Source organism: Chenopodium quinoa, unplaced genomic scaffold (assembly GCF_001683475.1).
Source record: "Chenopodium quinoa cultivar QQ74 unplaced genomic scaffold, ASM168347v1, whole genome shotgun sequence".
In the NCBI taxonomy this organism is placed as follows: domain Eukaryota; kingdom Viridiplantae; phylum Streptophyta; class Magnoliopsida; order Caryophyllales; family Amaranthaceae; genus Chenopodium; species Chenopodium quinoa.
Genome location: NW_018742903.1, coordinates 98124 through 113483, shown reverse-complemented (window position 1 = coordinate 113483; position 15360 = coordinate 98124). Strand labels below are relative to the sequence as shown.

The following is a 15360-nucleotide window of genomic DNA, read 5'->3' as shown; positions in this document are numbered from 1 at the left end:
TGCTAATTTTAGTCTTGGCCTTTCATTAGTTATCAAAGGGTGTAATATTAAGACTCTAGGTTTGTTTGTAAAGCCTTTAAATAGGGCTAAGCTTGCTTTTGGGAACATCTTTTGCCTAATTTTGAAATCAATGATATTTTCTTTCTCTTTAATCTTGGTGAATATTTGAGATCTTTGTGATTGCTATTTTTTAATCTTTGTGGTTACACCTTAATCATAGCTTTACTTGGTATTAGCTTTGATTAACAACCCCTATTTCATAGAACTTGGTGATTTTTGAGATATGTTTATTTTGTGTTGTTGCAATAGAATTGTTATTAGTTGATATTCCTCTCTTTTCTTGATTATTTTATATCTATTTGGTATTAGAGCCTAGGTTATTAGACTAGAAAGATCCTACCTTTTTTAATCTCCCTTTCCCCTCTCAAAAGATCTCATATTTGTTCCCACAAAATTTGAACTTTTGTCTCTCAAAAATACAAACTTTCCATCTTGAAACATGGATAATAAATACTTTTATGAAGATGAAGAAAGTTACCATGATCACTCTAGATTGGATGCTCTAGAAAGAAAGTTGAATAGGCTTCATGAAGTCTTAGAGAATAGAAGAAGCCCTAGAAGAAGGAGAAGTCTAAGTGGAGAAGATGGTTCTCACTCTCCTCACTGGATAAGGGAACACCCACCAACTACACCATGAGGAAAACCGTGACCGAGACATCAAGTTGGAATTTTTGAATTTTAAAGGTAATCTTGATCCTAATGAATTTGTTCATTAAGGTTAGAAGTATGGAGAATATATTTGAGTATAAGAGTTATAATGATGAAAAACTTTGCAAATTGGTCATTCTTCAACTTAAAAAACATGCCTCTTTGTGGTATGAGAATTTAAAGAATCGTAAGAGGAAATTAAGATGGAAAATCAAATATCACTTCTTGGGAGAAATTGAAGAAACATATGAATAAGGTTTTTGTGCTTAGAGATTATGTCGGTAGAGAAGTATACTAGGGAGTTTGAAAAACTCTCTATTTTGAGTGGAATTAAAAAGGCCCGGAAGCATAAGATTACTAGGTACATTGGTGGTCTTGAGAGGAAACTTGGGCTAAAGGTTGATGTTCATGCCCATGCAAGTTTTAATCATTTGATGCAAAAGACTTTTAAGTTTGAGAAGCATGACAAGATGAGTAGTGCTACTAGGTACCGTAAACCTACTTTCAAGAATCCTTTTGCTCCAAATTAAAGGGTGAGATAAGCAAGCCCATTGTCAAGGATGACAAAGGAAAGAATCCCATGCATTTTTCTAGCAAGGATGGCCAAAGAAAAATCAAGAAAGTTTGCTACAATTGTAGAGGCTATGAAAATTTTGCTAATGAGTGTCCTAATAGTAGAGCTATTTGATTCGTGAAATGGATGATGATGAATATGAAGAAGAGAAGAGGGATTTTGAGGACCCTATATATGACGAGGAGAAGATGAAATGGATGATGATGATATGAAGATGAGAAGATGAGAAGGGTTGTAGTAGAAGCCGATGAGGGTCAAATCCTTGTTGTTAGAAGAACACTTCACTCCATTTCCACTCATTTGGCGTAAGAGCAAAGGTAGAACATTTTTTAAACTCGTTGCACTATCAAAGATCGAGTTTGCAATCTTATCATTGATAATGGCTCTTGCACTAATGTGGCTTCAACAACACTAGTGAGCAAGCTCAATCTTGACACTATCGATCATCCTACTACCTATAAGTTTCAATGGCTTAACAATCACAATGAGGGGAAGGTAACAAAACAAACTCTTCCACAACAAGAATTGAGCCTAATATCGATGGCCAAAATCCATCAGTAAAAATTATAAAAAACCATCGTTATCACATTAATCGATGGCTGCCATCGGTAATTGGTCAACGGAGATCAATTCGTCGAAAAAAATCGAAAATACTGATGTATTGGCCATCGGTAAACGTGATATCGACGGTTTTACTGATGGCCTAAAACCATCGTCTGTTACCTTCCCATTTTTCATCTTCTTAAGGTTTAAATGGTCAAATTCGACCATAAATACTCCTGATCAGGAGTTTTTTTTGGTCAAATTTGGGCAAAAAAAACGCAACACTGCCGGTTGCAACACCAATGCCGAGAGATAGACAAGAGGTCGAGAGAAAGAGAGGAAAAATTGAGAAACTGAGAACAACGGAGGAGAGGGAGTAGATCTGAAATAAAACCAAAGGAAATAGAGGAGAAAGAGAAGAGGAGAGAGAAAGAAGGAGATAGGCGTGAGAGGAAGAGAAGATAGAAGCATGAGAGGAAGAGAGAACAAGAAGAGGAGAGACACGTGAGAGGAGGAGCGAGAAAGAGAGAACAAGGGGGGATGGGTGATGGGTGATGGGGGTGGGTAGGGTTTCATCCGATATTTTTTTTTAAAATTTTTGTAAAAAGTTTACCTATAGTTTAAAGACATTGGTATATATTTTTTGCCGATGGCTAATAGCCATTGGTAAAAAAATCATAGTTTTTTTTTTTTCTTTTTTTTTTACCGATGGACAAAAGCCATCGGAAAATAAATACCGATAGCCTAACCATCGTTATTTCTAAAATTTTAGATGGCTTTACAAAACCATTGGTAAATTTTATTTTTATTAATGGCCAAGCCATCAGTATTTCCAATCGGTAAATGCACGTATTCTTGTAGTGTTCTTTCTTTTTCAATTGGCAAATTATATAAGGATGAGGTGCTTTATGATGTGTTGCCTATGGATGCTTGTCATGTTTTACTTGGAAGGCCTTGGCAATTTGATAGAAATGTATTTCATGATAGAAGAAAAACACTTATTAACTCACGATGGATAAGAAGAAGATTGTACCCCTTGTCCCCCACAATTAAACACAAAGAACCATTGGGTATAGGAAACACAATCATAAAGAACCTTCTCATTGAGAAAATGAGATAGGAAAGGAGATAAATCAAGGGAAAATTGTTTTTGTTTGTCTTCTTAGGAAAACACAAAAGAGTGAGCGAGAGAACCAAATCCACTTTCTTGTCAAGGAAGTGTTGGTTAAGTACCAAAATGATTTCCCTGATGATCTCCCACCCACTTTTCCACTTATTAGGGGAATTGAGCATCAAAATGATCTCATTCCGGGGTCACAACTCCCTAATGGACCGGCTTATAGATGTACCCCAATGAGGCAAGAGAAATTCAAAGACAAGTTGATGAGTTGATGGAAAGATGATTTGTGAGGGAATCCCTGAGCCCTTGTTCGATTCCAGCTCTTTTGGTTCCAAAAAATGATGGTACATGGAGGATGTGTGTGGATAGTAGGACCATTAATAATATTACCATCAAGTATCAATTTCCTATTCTTGACTTGATGATATGCTTGATGAATTGCATGGTTCCAAGGTGTTTTCAAGGACTGACTTGAGAATGGGGTACCACCAAATTTGCGTGAAGGAGATGAATGGAAAACCTCTTTTAAGACAAAGAAAGGCTTGTATGAGTGACTTGTAATGTCATTTGGGCTCTCTAATGCTCCTAGCACTTTCATGAGGCTCATGAATGAGGTACTTTGCCCTTTTTTGGTAGATTTGTTGTTTATTTTGATGATATACCTGTTTATAGCAAACGTGAACTTGATCATATTGAACATTTGAAGCAAGTATTTGAAACATTGAGAAGTAAGATGATTTTTGCCAAGTTAGAAAATGTACTTTTATGATGGATAGTGTTGTTTTCCTTGGCTATGTGATTTCTAATGTAGGGATCTTAATAGACCATAGCAATGGAAGCCATTTAATCTTGGCTTACTCCTATCTTTCTCACCCAAGTTTGGAGTTTCCAAGGCCTAGCTTCTTTCTATCAAGGATTTGTGAAAAATTTAAGCACCATTTTGACTTCGGTCACCGAATGCATGAAGAAGGGAACTTTTAAGTGGAAACCATTGACTCAAAAGGCTTTTAATACTCTTAAGAAGAAGTTGTGTGAGGCTCCAATCTTGGCTCTTCCAAATTTTGATCAACCCTTTGTGTTTGAATGTGATGCTAGTGGATTTGGAGTTGGGGCGATACTTGTTCAAGGAGAGAGGCCGGTTGCTTATTTTAGTAAGAAGCTTGGTGGGGCAAGAACAAAGTATAGTACCTATGACAAGGAGTTCTATGCAATTGTGAGGGCTCTTAGTCATTGGTCACATTACTTGAGGCCTAGACCTTTTGTACTACATTCCGATCATGAATCTCTTAAGTACATCAATGGTTCTCGTAAAATCAATGTAAGACATGCCAAAATGGATTAAATTTCTCCAATCTTTCACTTTCTCTTCTATGTACAAAGAAGGGAAGAGCAATGTTGTGAACGATGCTCTTTCTAGGAGGCATTGTATGATCACTATTATTGAACCAAAGTTTTTAGGGTTTGAGTTGCTCAAAGAGTTGTATATAGTGATGGTGAGGATTTTGGTTAGTTGATGAAGCAGTGTGATGATGGGATCAATGGTTCTTTCATGATGCAAGAAGGTTTCCTTTTCAAGGGAAACAAGCTTTGCATTCTCAAATTTTCTTATCGAAAGTTACTTGTGAAAGAAGCTCATTAAGGAGGACTAGCCGAAAACTTTAGAGTTGTACAAACATATGATATCCTTCGCGAACTGTTTTATTGGCCTAAAATATTAAGTGATGTGAAAGATGTAATAGCTCGTTGTGGGGCTTGTCATAAGGTTAAGAGTCCATTCCATGAGGGACTCTACTCTCCTTTTCAGGTTCCTAGATAGTCACCCATGGACGGGATGATTTTAGTATGGTTGCTCTCCCTCGCACTCCAAAGCAAAACGATTCTGTGTTTTTTGCGGTGGATCGTTTTAGCAAGATGGCTCATTTCATTCCTTGTCACAAACCGATGATGCTTCTCATATGACTACCTTGTTCTTTAGAGAAGTGGTGAAGCTTCATGGTATTCCAAGGAGCATTTTTTCGGATTGGGATCCTAAGTTGTTGAGCTACTTTTGGAAGACCTTGTGGAAGTTTCCAGGAACCAAGCTCTTGTTTAGTACTCCTAGTTAGCCTTAAACCGATGGACAAACGAAGGTGACTAATCGTACCATGTCCACTGTTCTCCGAGCTATCATTAGCAAACACATGAAAGATTGGGATGTTAAACTACCTCAAGCTGAATTTGCTTGTAAGTGCTCTCATTGCATTGTTACCGAGAAAAACACCTTTTGAAGTAGTGTATGGCTTCAATCCCCGCTTACCACTCGACTTGTTTCCTAATATTCCTCAAAAGGAGTTGAGTTTTGAGGCAAAAGATAGAATTGAAATGATGAAAAAGCTTCATGAAAATTGAAAATGTCAAGAAGAGGATTGAGAAAGCAAATGAGAGTTAGTACAAAACTAACCTCAAGTAACACCCAAAAAGTGTTACATAAAATGCTAAAAGTTTATGATAGACAATAGGTAACACTTTATTGGGTGATACTTCAGCCCATGTTACCTAAGGTCTTATGTAACACTTTGAATAACGTATAGTAACACTTTTAAAAGTATTACCATAAACCCTCTTATGTAACACTTTTTATATTATTTGTATCATTTTTAAAGTGTTACTATTTATTTTTTATGTAACACTTACTTATCTTTGGTAACATTTTTCAATCACATAGTAACACTTAATCTGACTGTGTATCACTTTTGCGAACTAATGTATCACCTTGTCGATAATTAGGTAACATTTTTTAATTATCTTTTGACATATAATAACACTTTATTTGACATTATGTATCACTTTCTGCAAATCAATGTAACACCTTGTCAATTAATAAGTAACATTTATTAATATTTTATTTATTGTTTTTTTAATCATTGTTATTACAAATACTACAATGATTATTTAAAATATGGAACTTTTTTATTTTTGTAAATATAAAATAATATTAACAGGTACAACAGCCACAAATGTAAAATTAACATATACAATAGACAATAATTTCAATTGATATAATTTCATAGTTACTTACAAAAAACATCCATAAACACCAAATTGTTTGTTTGGCTAAACAATCTAATAATGAAAACAAAAAGAAACTCAACTTCAGTCTCTAGATCAGACCACCAAATTCCAAAACAGAAAAGGCAAAATAAGTAAGCGCAATAGCAAACAGACAGCAGTAACAGCAGCTTATAATAGCGCCCATATAGTAGCAGCTAGAAAATAGCAGAAGACAGCAGTACTAGGCCAGCAGACATCAGCAGCAGAAGACGACAGTGACATTAGCCGGCAGCAGTAACAAGGCTGTAGAAATAGAAACCAACAATAGTCAATATCAAAATTCTACCTTTATTGAAATAAAAGGAAGAGAACTCCCGTCAAAAAAAAAAAAAAAAAAGGGAAGACATCAAGGCTAATCTATCTCAAATGAAATAAAAGCGGTTCATAGCACGTTATATCTCATCTAAAATAATTCAGGTCCACTACTCCCACAGAAAGACAATAAATATTAAAAAAAAAAAAAAAAAAAAAAAAAAAAAAAAAAAAAAAAAAAAGCAAACTTAGGAGTTCTGATCCATGAATGGCAGATCAGATTGTAAATTCTCTCTTGCCTTTTATTACTTAAGTTTCTTGAAGGAATGACCAAGGTTTGGGGTCTTGAAGAACTTTATATAGTTATGGACAGAATTAGCAATTCTTGATATTAGATATACTCTTTAAGAAAACCAATTACACAGCCCGAGTTATTAGGTGAGTGAGGAGTGACAGCGTGAATCAACAGCAGATTCAGGTAAGAAACAAGAAAAATGGCAGCAACATCTGCTATAGTAGTACTAAATAGGTTTACCTCGCCTTTCTTGTTGGGTGGGAAGAAGAGTAGTCAGTCATTCGATTGCAGCTAGCAGGTGGTTGTGGCTGCTGCAGCTGCTCCTAAGAAGTCTTGGATTCCTGCTGTTAAATGGGTTTATGTCTCACTTTATATAATTGTATTCTCCCCATTGGAACAAGTAAGTTGGACAAATATAAAACATATTACACTCAAAACAGATTGCTAGATTTTAGTTTGGTAATTGAGAAGTAACAAGTAATATGGGACATTACCATACTCAAGTGCACCTAGCTAAAGCCTAATAACACACGTGGCTTCTCCTCGTCCATAACTTCTTTAAACTTTAGAGATGGGAGTTACTAAACCTAGGCTAGATTTGACCCAAATCAAGAAATTTGTAAGGTCATGTGGTTGTGAGTAATGGAATCTAGAAAGTATACATAAGCCTACAACGTCAAACCTTCCACATCTATCTTGATCATGTTGGGTCATATTGCATTACAGCCCTAGGGGATATAAATTGAGTACCATATACCAAGAGCAATGCAAGTTCATTTGTCTACATAACATTTCAGGCCATTAAGATCTTATAGTGCAAAAAACAGAAGCTCAAAGAAATTGATCAGTCAACAGTTCAAATTAAAAGAAAGCAAATACCTGCCCATGTGCAATAATCAATAAAACATGGTATTGTCCTCCACTCTCCTCAACAATTCTCATGGCCATCTCAATTACAAGAGCAAACGATGTAGGTCCTGCCACATCGAGAGATAGATAGGGAGCCATTGAATTATCATGAAAATCTAACAATAAAAGAAAAAGGAGCCAATATAACAGAAATACTATGAGAGTGAGGCGATGGACAACATCATATTAAATGATAAAACCGCAAGTCGTAAATGGGGAACAATTTTCCTGTACTAGGATAAGACTTCCTGAAATCCATTACAACCTCTTTCATCTGAGTAGAAACTAAAGATATCTTGATCATGTGTTGTTGCTGTGAAAACATGATGCACTTTGTTGATTAACAAAACAAGGAACACTTAAGACCAGAGCTCAATATTGCAGCACCAGAAACATCACAACTTAGAGAGAATATAGCAAAAGATTGCAGCACCAGAAACATCACGACTTGCACAAAAGCTTAATAGTAAACTTTCTTGAACCTTTTACATAATCATCCTAACTAGAGCTTAATAATAAACTGAACCTATAAATAATGCATCATCCTAACTGTCAAGTTAAAAGAACAATCTACCTAAATTATCATCAGTCAAGTATAGCATTACTTTTTAAGAGTAGGGACAAAAGTAAGGTGAGGGAAGGTATACAACTGCATCCTAACAACAATAATTATATTATACCCAACTAACAACAGTTTTCCAACTTAAATTTCAAGAGGAGGATAAGCATAATGCAGAGAGAGCAGGATAATGGTGAGAGAAGAGAGAAACAGAGTAGGATAACCGGTTTGTACATAATTAACTGATTATGCATGTATGAGAAAGAGATAAACAGAGTATCACCGAGTTTTCTGACTGAAGTGAACTTAAAGCTAAACTCATGGGACACATAAAATCCCAAAAAAAATCAAGCAAAATCCAGAAAAAATGGGGTAATTACGGAAAATTAGCCAAATCATCATTTTAACCCCACAAAATTAAAGCCTGGAAAATGTGGCAACTGATGCAATCATCACAAATTTCTTACAAAAGTAACAATTAATTAGATTAAGTATCGGAATAATGAAAAATAAAAACCCAATTCCATAACTAGAGCTTAATATAATTAAAATAAAAAATAAAAAAACAAACCTTGCCAGGAGTGGTGGTTTTGGCAGTAGCAGGAATAGTAGCAGTAGCTTGAATATCAAACACCATTCCTCTGATTATAACTGGCATTGCCTTAATTTCTACATCTCTTTTGCCCACAATTACTTAAATTCTCGACAAGCTTATCAGCTTATGAGGAATCAATTCAGAAAAGAAAATAATTAAATTAAAATTAGTCAGATTAGTCAACAAAGATCAAATTACAAAGTAAATCAAATCAGCAATTATCAAAAAGAAGAAAAAACAGTGAAATTAAACATGTTAATAGGCAAATTCAACATCAAATTAAGAAATCATCAACAAGATTAGAGAGAGGGAATTGAAACCCTAAATTTAGCTAACTCTAATTCTTGTTGATAATGGAAGGGAAAGGGAACGAAACTAACCCTAACCCAAACTTTAAGGTTGAAGCCGCCGAAGATGGAACCCAGGATGTGCCGCGCCAATCGCTGTCTTTGGAGGTGGCAATCACCGCTGTCTCTTCAACTAGGAGCACTGGTTGCATAAGTCTTCGAATTGGAGCACGGGTTGCGATGGAGGTAAGCTGCGGTGAACGGGGGCTACAGTGGAGCACCGGGAGCGAGAAGGGGGTAGCGGTGGAAAGGAGGTGCCGAGGTGCAATTTCAAGAGAAAGTGAAAGCTTTATGGAGAAACCGAGAAATACGTGGAAGGAAGAGAGTTGTGAGGCTGTGAGTTTTTTTTAAAGTGTTATCTATTATCAAAGTGTTACAAAAAATGTTACCTAATACCACAGTGTTACAAAAGTGTTACTTAAAAATCAAACAATCATGAAATTTATAAAGTGTTACTAATGGATGTTACTTAAGCCCAACTTTGTAGTAGTAGCAAACAAATTCAAGAAGCCAAGGGAATTTAATGTAGGCTCCATCTTCGTAAGGAAAAATTTCCGGCTAAGAGAAAAAACAAGCTCATGCTAAGATCTGAAGGCCCCTTTGAAGTTGTGGAGAGGGTTGGACCTAATGCGTACAAGCTCAAACTTTTGGGAGGCTTTGGAGTTTATTCTACCTTTAATGTTGGTGATCTTGCTCCTTTTCTTTTTGAGGAATATGTTGGTGATAATGATCCGAAATTAAGGGCAATTTCTTTTGAAGAGGATGGGTTTGATGCGGGTGCATGGAACTTGGTGGAGGAAGTTGAAGAAGTGCCATGAGTTGTGACACGTAGTCGTGCTAAACTCCTTGGTGGTCACCTCTCGGGGTTAACCACCATCAAATTCGAGTAACCTTTTGTTTGCTTAGAATAAAGCTTCAAGGATTTCATGTGTTAGCCATGAGAGAAAACTGACCAATTATTCAAATTCAACCAACCATATCTTCTTGTTTTATTACAAGAAATTTTCTGTTGATTCAAATTGGAGATGAAAGTAGAGTATGAGAGCTTTGCAAAATAAGGATAGGTCATATGCCTAATTTGAGCAAAAAAACGAAGAAGTTATAAATGTTTGAATTTGAGCTATCCAGCCAGTCACGAGGAGCGCCCCCTTTTGTGGTCTTCAGTTCAAGTTATTTTTGCTAGTTTTAGTCTTGACCTTTCATTTGTAATTGGAGTGTCACTTGGCCTCCGCTGCAATCGGAGTTGTGTCCCAGCCAGTCCGTGAACTCATCTCCAACCCTTCTTTCAACTCAGAAGCTATCCAAGTGGTTGTACCTAAGGTGCTAGGTGGGGATACTCGGGTAAATTGAATGCGAAGGGAGCTGCTCTGAGTTTCGTGGTGCCGTTGATAAAAGAAGGTAAGCCCATTGCTATATTACCTACTGAAGAAATTGCTAAGAATACTAAAAAATGGAGTAATGCTGCTGTGTTGTATGTTGTTGGGTTTTCTCCTTTAATTGCTGCTATTCATAGATTTATTGCTGAACAATGGAACAGGATTGCTAAGCCTGAAGTTTATTGGCATGATGATGGCTACTTTATTGTCAATTTCTGCTCACATGTTGATTTAAATTCTGTTTTGTGTAATGGACCGGATATGTACAATGGTAAACCGATTATTGTGAAACAGTGGTCAGACAAGTTTTATTTTAGTGCTGAGGTTTTACGTAACGTTCCTTTATGGGTTAGATTGTCTAATTTTCCATTAAATTGCTGGGGGACGGAGACTTTGAGTAAGATAGGGAGTCTGCTAGGGGTTCCGATTTGTGCTGATGAGTGTACAACTAGGAAGTTGAGGGTTTCTTTTGCCCGATTGCTTATGGAAATTGATGTTACAAAGTCGTTGCCTAAATCTGTTTGGGTTGAAAGCTTGGGAGGTGAGCTAGTGGAGCTAACAGTTGAATACAATTGGATACCCCCTTTCTGTGAGAAATGTAAGAAGGTTGGGCATGCTTGTGTTGGACAGCAAGATAAGCCTATGTCGTATGCCCAGCAAGTGATGAAGAAGCCTCAGCCTTTACAACAGAATACTCGAGTTTTGAATGTGGCAGTCGTTACTTCTCAGGCTATCAACAAGCCAGCAAATCTTGACGAATGGCAATTGGTGAAAAACAAACGAAAGGGTGTGGCTGTCTCTCAAAATGTTACTAGCAACACTAATCAGTTTTCCGTTTTATCTGAGTCGGTCAGTGGTGATCAGGGGGTTCAAGCAAGCAAGCAAAGATCCAAGCGGGGGTGGGCCCCCTTGGATGCAATGATTGTTGTTACCTGGAATATGAGGGGTCTAAATGACCCTAGCAAGGTAGCTGATGTTAAGCAACTACTTTTAGGAACAAAGAGTGATTATATTTTCTTGCTTGAGACAAAAGTTAAAGTGAAGAAATGTGAGGCTATTCAAAAGAAATTTGTTGGGTTTACTTGGATTGCCAATTATACTGCTTCTACTAGAGGCAGGATATGGGTAGGGTGGAAAAATGACAGACTTCATGTTGATGTGCTAGCTGTCCATGAACATTTTATACATTACCTTATTAGTACTAAGGATTTGCAAACCCAAATTGCTTATACCTTTGTCTATGGCCTCCATTCTGTCCATGATAGGAAAAGGATGTGGGCTGTTATTCAGAGTCTAGGGGTCATCCCTATTCCTTGGTTATGTGCTGGAGACTTCAATGCTATTCTTGATGATGAAGATAAAATTAATGGAAATCCCATCTCTGCATACGAGACTAAGGATTTCCAAAAGTTCATTGGGAACATGGAGCTTGTAGAGATTAAGAGTAAGGGCTCCTACTACTCTTGGTCTAATAAGGCTCGTAATGGGCCTCGTGTGTACTCTCGGATTGATAGGGGGCTTATAAATGCTGCTTGGTTAACTCAGTATCGAAATGTTGAAGCCATTTATCTTGCACCTTCTCTGTCAGATCATACTCCAGTGCTTTATGAGGTTTTTCCTTCTTCCACCGGCAAAGGTAAACCCTTTAAATTTCTCAATTGTCTGCTTTCTCATGTGGACTTTCAGATTACGATTGAGGATGCTTGGAGGAAGGAAGCTAGTGGTGGTGCGATGCTCAGATGGAATAAGCTTAAAACTATCAAAGAGAAACTCAAAAGATAAGCTCCAAGTCCTTTAGTAATGTTCAGCTTCAGATTAACAAAGCTTCTGATGAGTTGGTTGATGTTCAGAATAGGCTGATGGAGTCTCCTGATGATGCTAATTTGATTGAGCTGGAAGCTTCTATTCAGCAACTACAGTATTTGAGGAATGTGCAGGAGAGTATCTATAAGCAGAAGTCTAGGGTGGACTGGGTGCATCTTGGTGATTCAAACTCCAAGTATTTCTTATCAATGATGAAGCATAGGCAGGCAATAAACAGAATTGATTCTATTTTCACTGAGCAGCAACAACTTCTAAGGAAACCAGATTATATTGAGCAGGAAATTGTCAGATTTTATAAAGCCTTGATGGGAACTAGGTCTCCTTCTCTGCTGGGTGTTGACCTTGCTATTGTTAGGGCCGGGAAACAGTTGTCAGTGGCTGCCTCGAATTTTCTGGTTGCTCCTATTACTGATATTGAAATTGACTGTGCAATAAAAGGTATTTCTGAAGACAAAGCTCTAGGTATTGATGGATTCAATTCCATATTCTATAATCATACATGGGCTATTGTTAAATCTGATATCAAGGAAGTTGTTCATGCTTTCTTTGCTTCTTCGATTATGCCTAAACAATGGAATTGCACTATTCTCACCTTGGTTCCTAAGGTTAAAAACCCTTCTTATGCCAAAGATTTTAGACCTATTGCCTGTTGTACTGTGTTGTATAAAATAGTGTCTAAAATCCTCACCGCTAGATTGGCTTCTGTAATTGGTGAAGTTGTTGATTCTGCTCAAGCTGGGTTTATCCTAGGGAAGCATATAAAAGATAACATTCTGCTTGCTACTGAGTTCATTAAGGGGCATACCCACAAGCACATCACCCCTAGATGCATGATCAAAGTTGATTTAAAGAAGGCTTATGACTCCATTGAGTGGAGTTATTTAGAGACTATTTTGATTGAATTGGGGTTCCCTAGGCTCTTTAATTTGTTGGATGGGTTATGGCTTGCATCTTTTTTGTTTCCTTCTTAATTTTGATAAATGGTGTTCCTACCTTTCCTTTCCCTTCTAAAAAGGGATTACGCCAAGGAGATCCAATATCCCCCTTCCTCTTTGCTATTGGTATGGAGTACCTGTCTAGATGTCTACATGAGGTGACTTCCGATCCTAATTTCAATTTTCACCCCCAGTGTGAAAAATTAGCTCTTACGCAATTAATGTTTGCTGATGATCTATTAATGTTCTCTAGAGTTGATTATGTTTCTATTGAGCTTCTGTTTCAAGCCTTTAGGAAATTTTCTAGGGCTTCTGGTCTAACTGTTAATCTTGATAAAAGTGAGTTTTTTTGCTAGGGGTATCAGTTCTGATGAGCAGGAAGCTATTTAGCAGGTTCTTGGTATGGATACTGGCACTATTCCTTTTAAATATCTTAAAGTTCCTTTTTCCTCCAAGAAGCTTACTATCTGCCAATGCAGGCCTCTAGTTTAGAAAGTGACTAGTAGAATTGATAGCTGGGTTGTCAAGCATTTGTCTTATGCTGGTAGGCTTCAGCTTATTAAAAGTGTGCTATTTGGCATTCAAACATACTAGTCTTAGATTTTTGTGTTGCCCAAAAGATTTTGAAAGAAATTGAAGGCAGATTCAAAGCTTTCCTTTGGACCGGTTCCTCTAATCCCACTAAGAAAGCCTTGGTATCATGGGCAAATATTTGTCTCCCTAAGGTGTGTGGAGGGTGGAATGTGACTTCTTTAGTTGAGTGGAATTTAGCAGCAATTTGCAAAATCTTGTGGGATATCAACCACAAACCTGATTCCTTGTGGGTGAAGTGGATCCATGTCTACAATTTGAAAAACAAGGATGTGTGGTCGGCTGCCATTCCTCAGAAATGCACATGGGTTTTAAAGAAGATCTTGAAAAGCAGGGTGATTATCGATGATATTGGAGGATGGGGTCCTGTGCAAAAAGGAAGCATACTGTAGATAAGGAAGGTTTATGATTAGTTAAGAGTTCAGGCCCCTAAAGTCCCTTGAAAGAAGGTCATTTGCAATAACAAGGCTTCACCTAAAAGCATTTTCATTCTTTGGCTGGCTTGTTGGAACAGGCTACTAACAAAAGATAGACTCCTTACTTGGCATGTGAATTGTGATCCGTTATGTCTCTTTTGTCTGCAAGAGCACGAAAATGTGCAACACCTTTTCTTTCAATGTCAGTATTATAGGAGACTTTGGCAAAAGGCCCTTGATTTGCTTGGATGTAAAAAATTGGTTCAGGGCTTCAGTTAAGAAATTGATTGGGCGACTAAACATCTTAGGAAAACTTCTCCTACTAGCTGGTTGCACCTTATGTTGCTTACTGAAACAGTGTATTGTGTGTGGAATCAGAGAAACAAGACGATGTTTGAAGGGAGTTTCCCTGATGTTGAGTCAGCTTTCAAAGACATTATGTTCAAAGTAGCCTGTAGATGCTTAGATATCGATAGACATCACCTAATATTGCCTATGTAAGGCTGATTAGTACCTCTGCGCTAGCTGCTGCTTGATGTCGTTTCTGTAGTATTGTTGGATGATGTTGTCGCACCAGTGTATTGTACTGAGTTTCCTGTTGCTGTTATTTTGGCCCATGTATGGTTCTTGTTTTCAATGCTCAATGCCTTTGTTCCTGCTTAAGTTCAAGGTTGCTGCTTGTTGCTGTTACTTGCTAAAATTGGCAGTTAGGTTGCCTGGCCTTCCTCCTGCTGCTGCTTGCTTCGTGCTGGTTGCTTCTTGGTCAGCATGCTGCTGCTTTTAGGTCACCATGATGCTGTTGCCTTCACTGTTGCTTCCTGGTCAGCTTGCTGTTGCTGCCAGGTCACCATGCTGCTCCTGCTGCCTCCACTATTGTTGCCTGGTCAGCTTGCTGCAGCTTGGGCAGCATGCTGCTGCTGCTGGCCTCACTGCCTGTTGCCTTCACTGGTTGCTGCTGCCTTCATGCTTGTTGCCTTCACTGCCCTCTGCTTGCTGCTGCCTTCATTGCCCCCTGCTAGCTGCTTGCTACTGCCTATACTGTTTTTGCCTCACGGCCTCTACAGGCTGCCTGCCTTCCTGGCGACCTGCTGAAGGTGCTGTTTTTCTCCTGCTTGCTGCCTTCTCTGTTGTCGTTGCTGCCTGCTTGGTGAAATTAGCCAGGTTGCTAGTGGGCTTGTTATGTTGTTGTGTTGTGGCTGTGGTTATGTTAAGGTGCTGAGGCATAG

The 15360-nt window shown here is 37.8% G+C and overlaps 1 protein-coding gene and 1 long non-coding RNA gene across 4 annotated transcripts; one reads left to right on the top strand and one right to left on the bottom strand.

Moving 5' to 3' along the window:
• Positions 1–5955: 5955 nt before the first annotated feature.
• On the bottom strand, positions 5956–9359 carry LOC110727173. 3 transcript variants are annotated; one of them, XR_002512491.1, is made up of 5 exons: positions 9026–9359; positions 8622–8768; positions 7462–7559; positions 6823–6926; positions 5956–6278 (listed from the first exon to the last, which is right to left on the bottom strand). It is a non-coding gene; the product is annotated as an uncharacterized LOC110727173 (long non-coding RNA). The 3 variants fall into 3 exon arrangements; XR_002512492.1 differs by having other exon boundaries at positions 6823–6923; positions 9026–9358; XR_002512493.1 differs by lacking the exon at positions 6823–6926 and having other exon boundaries at positions 9026–9354.
• Positions 9360–9570: 211 nt separating this feature from the next.
• LOC110727244 lies at positions 9571–12150 on the top strand. Its single transcript, XM_021906811.1, has 2 exons — positions 9571–9769; positions 10313–12150. Exons 1-2 carry the CDS (start codon positions 9571–9573, stop codon positions 12148–12150), a joined length of 2037 nt encoding a protein of 678 aa, XP_021762503.1.
• The last annotated feature ends 3210 nt before the right edge of the window (positions 12151–15360 follow it).

Excerpts from the sequence above, each read along its gene's own strand:
- LOC110727244 (XM_021906811.1), top strand. The coding sequence starts at position 9,571 with ATGCTAAGATCTGAAGGCCCCTTTGAAGTTGTGGAGAGGGTTGGACCT. Across the intron at positions 9,770-10,312 it reads AGAGGATGGGTTTGATGCGG|GTGCTAGGTGGGGATACTCG; the intron begins GTGCATGGAACT and ends GTTGTACCTAAG.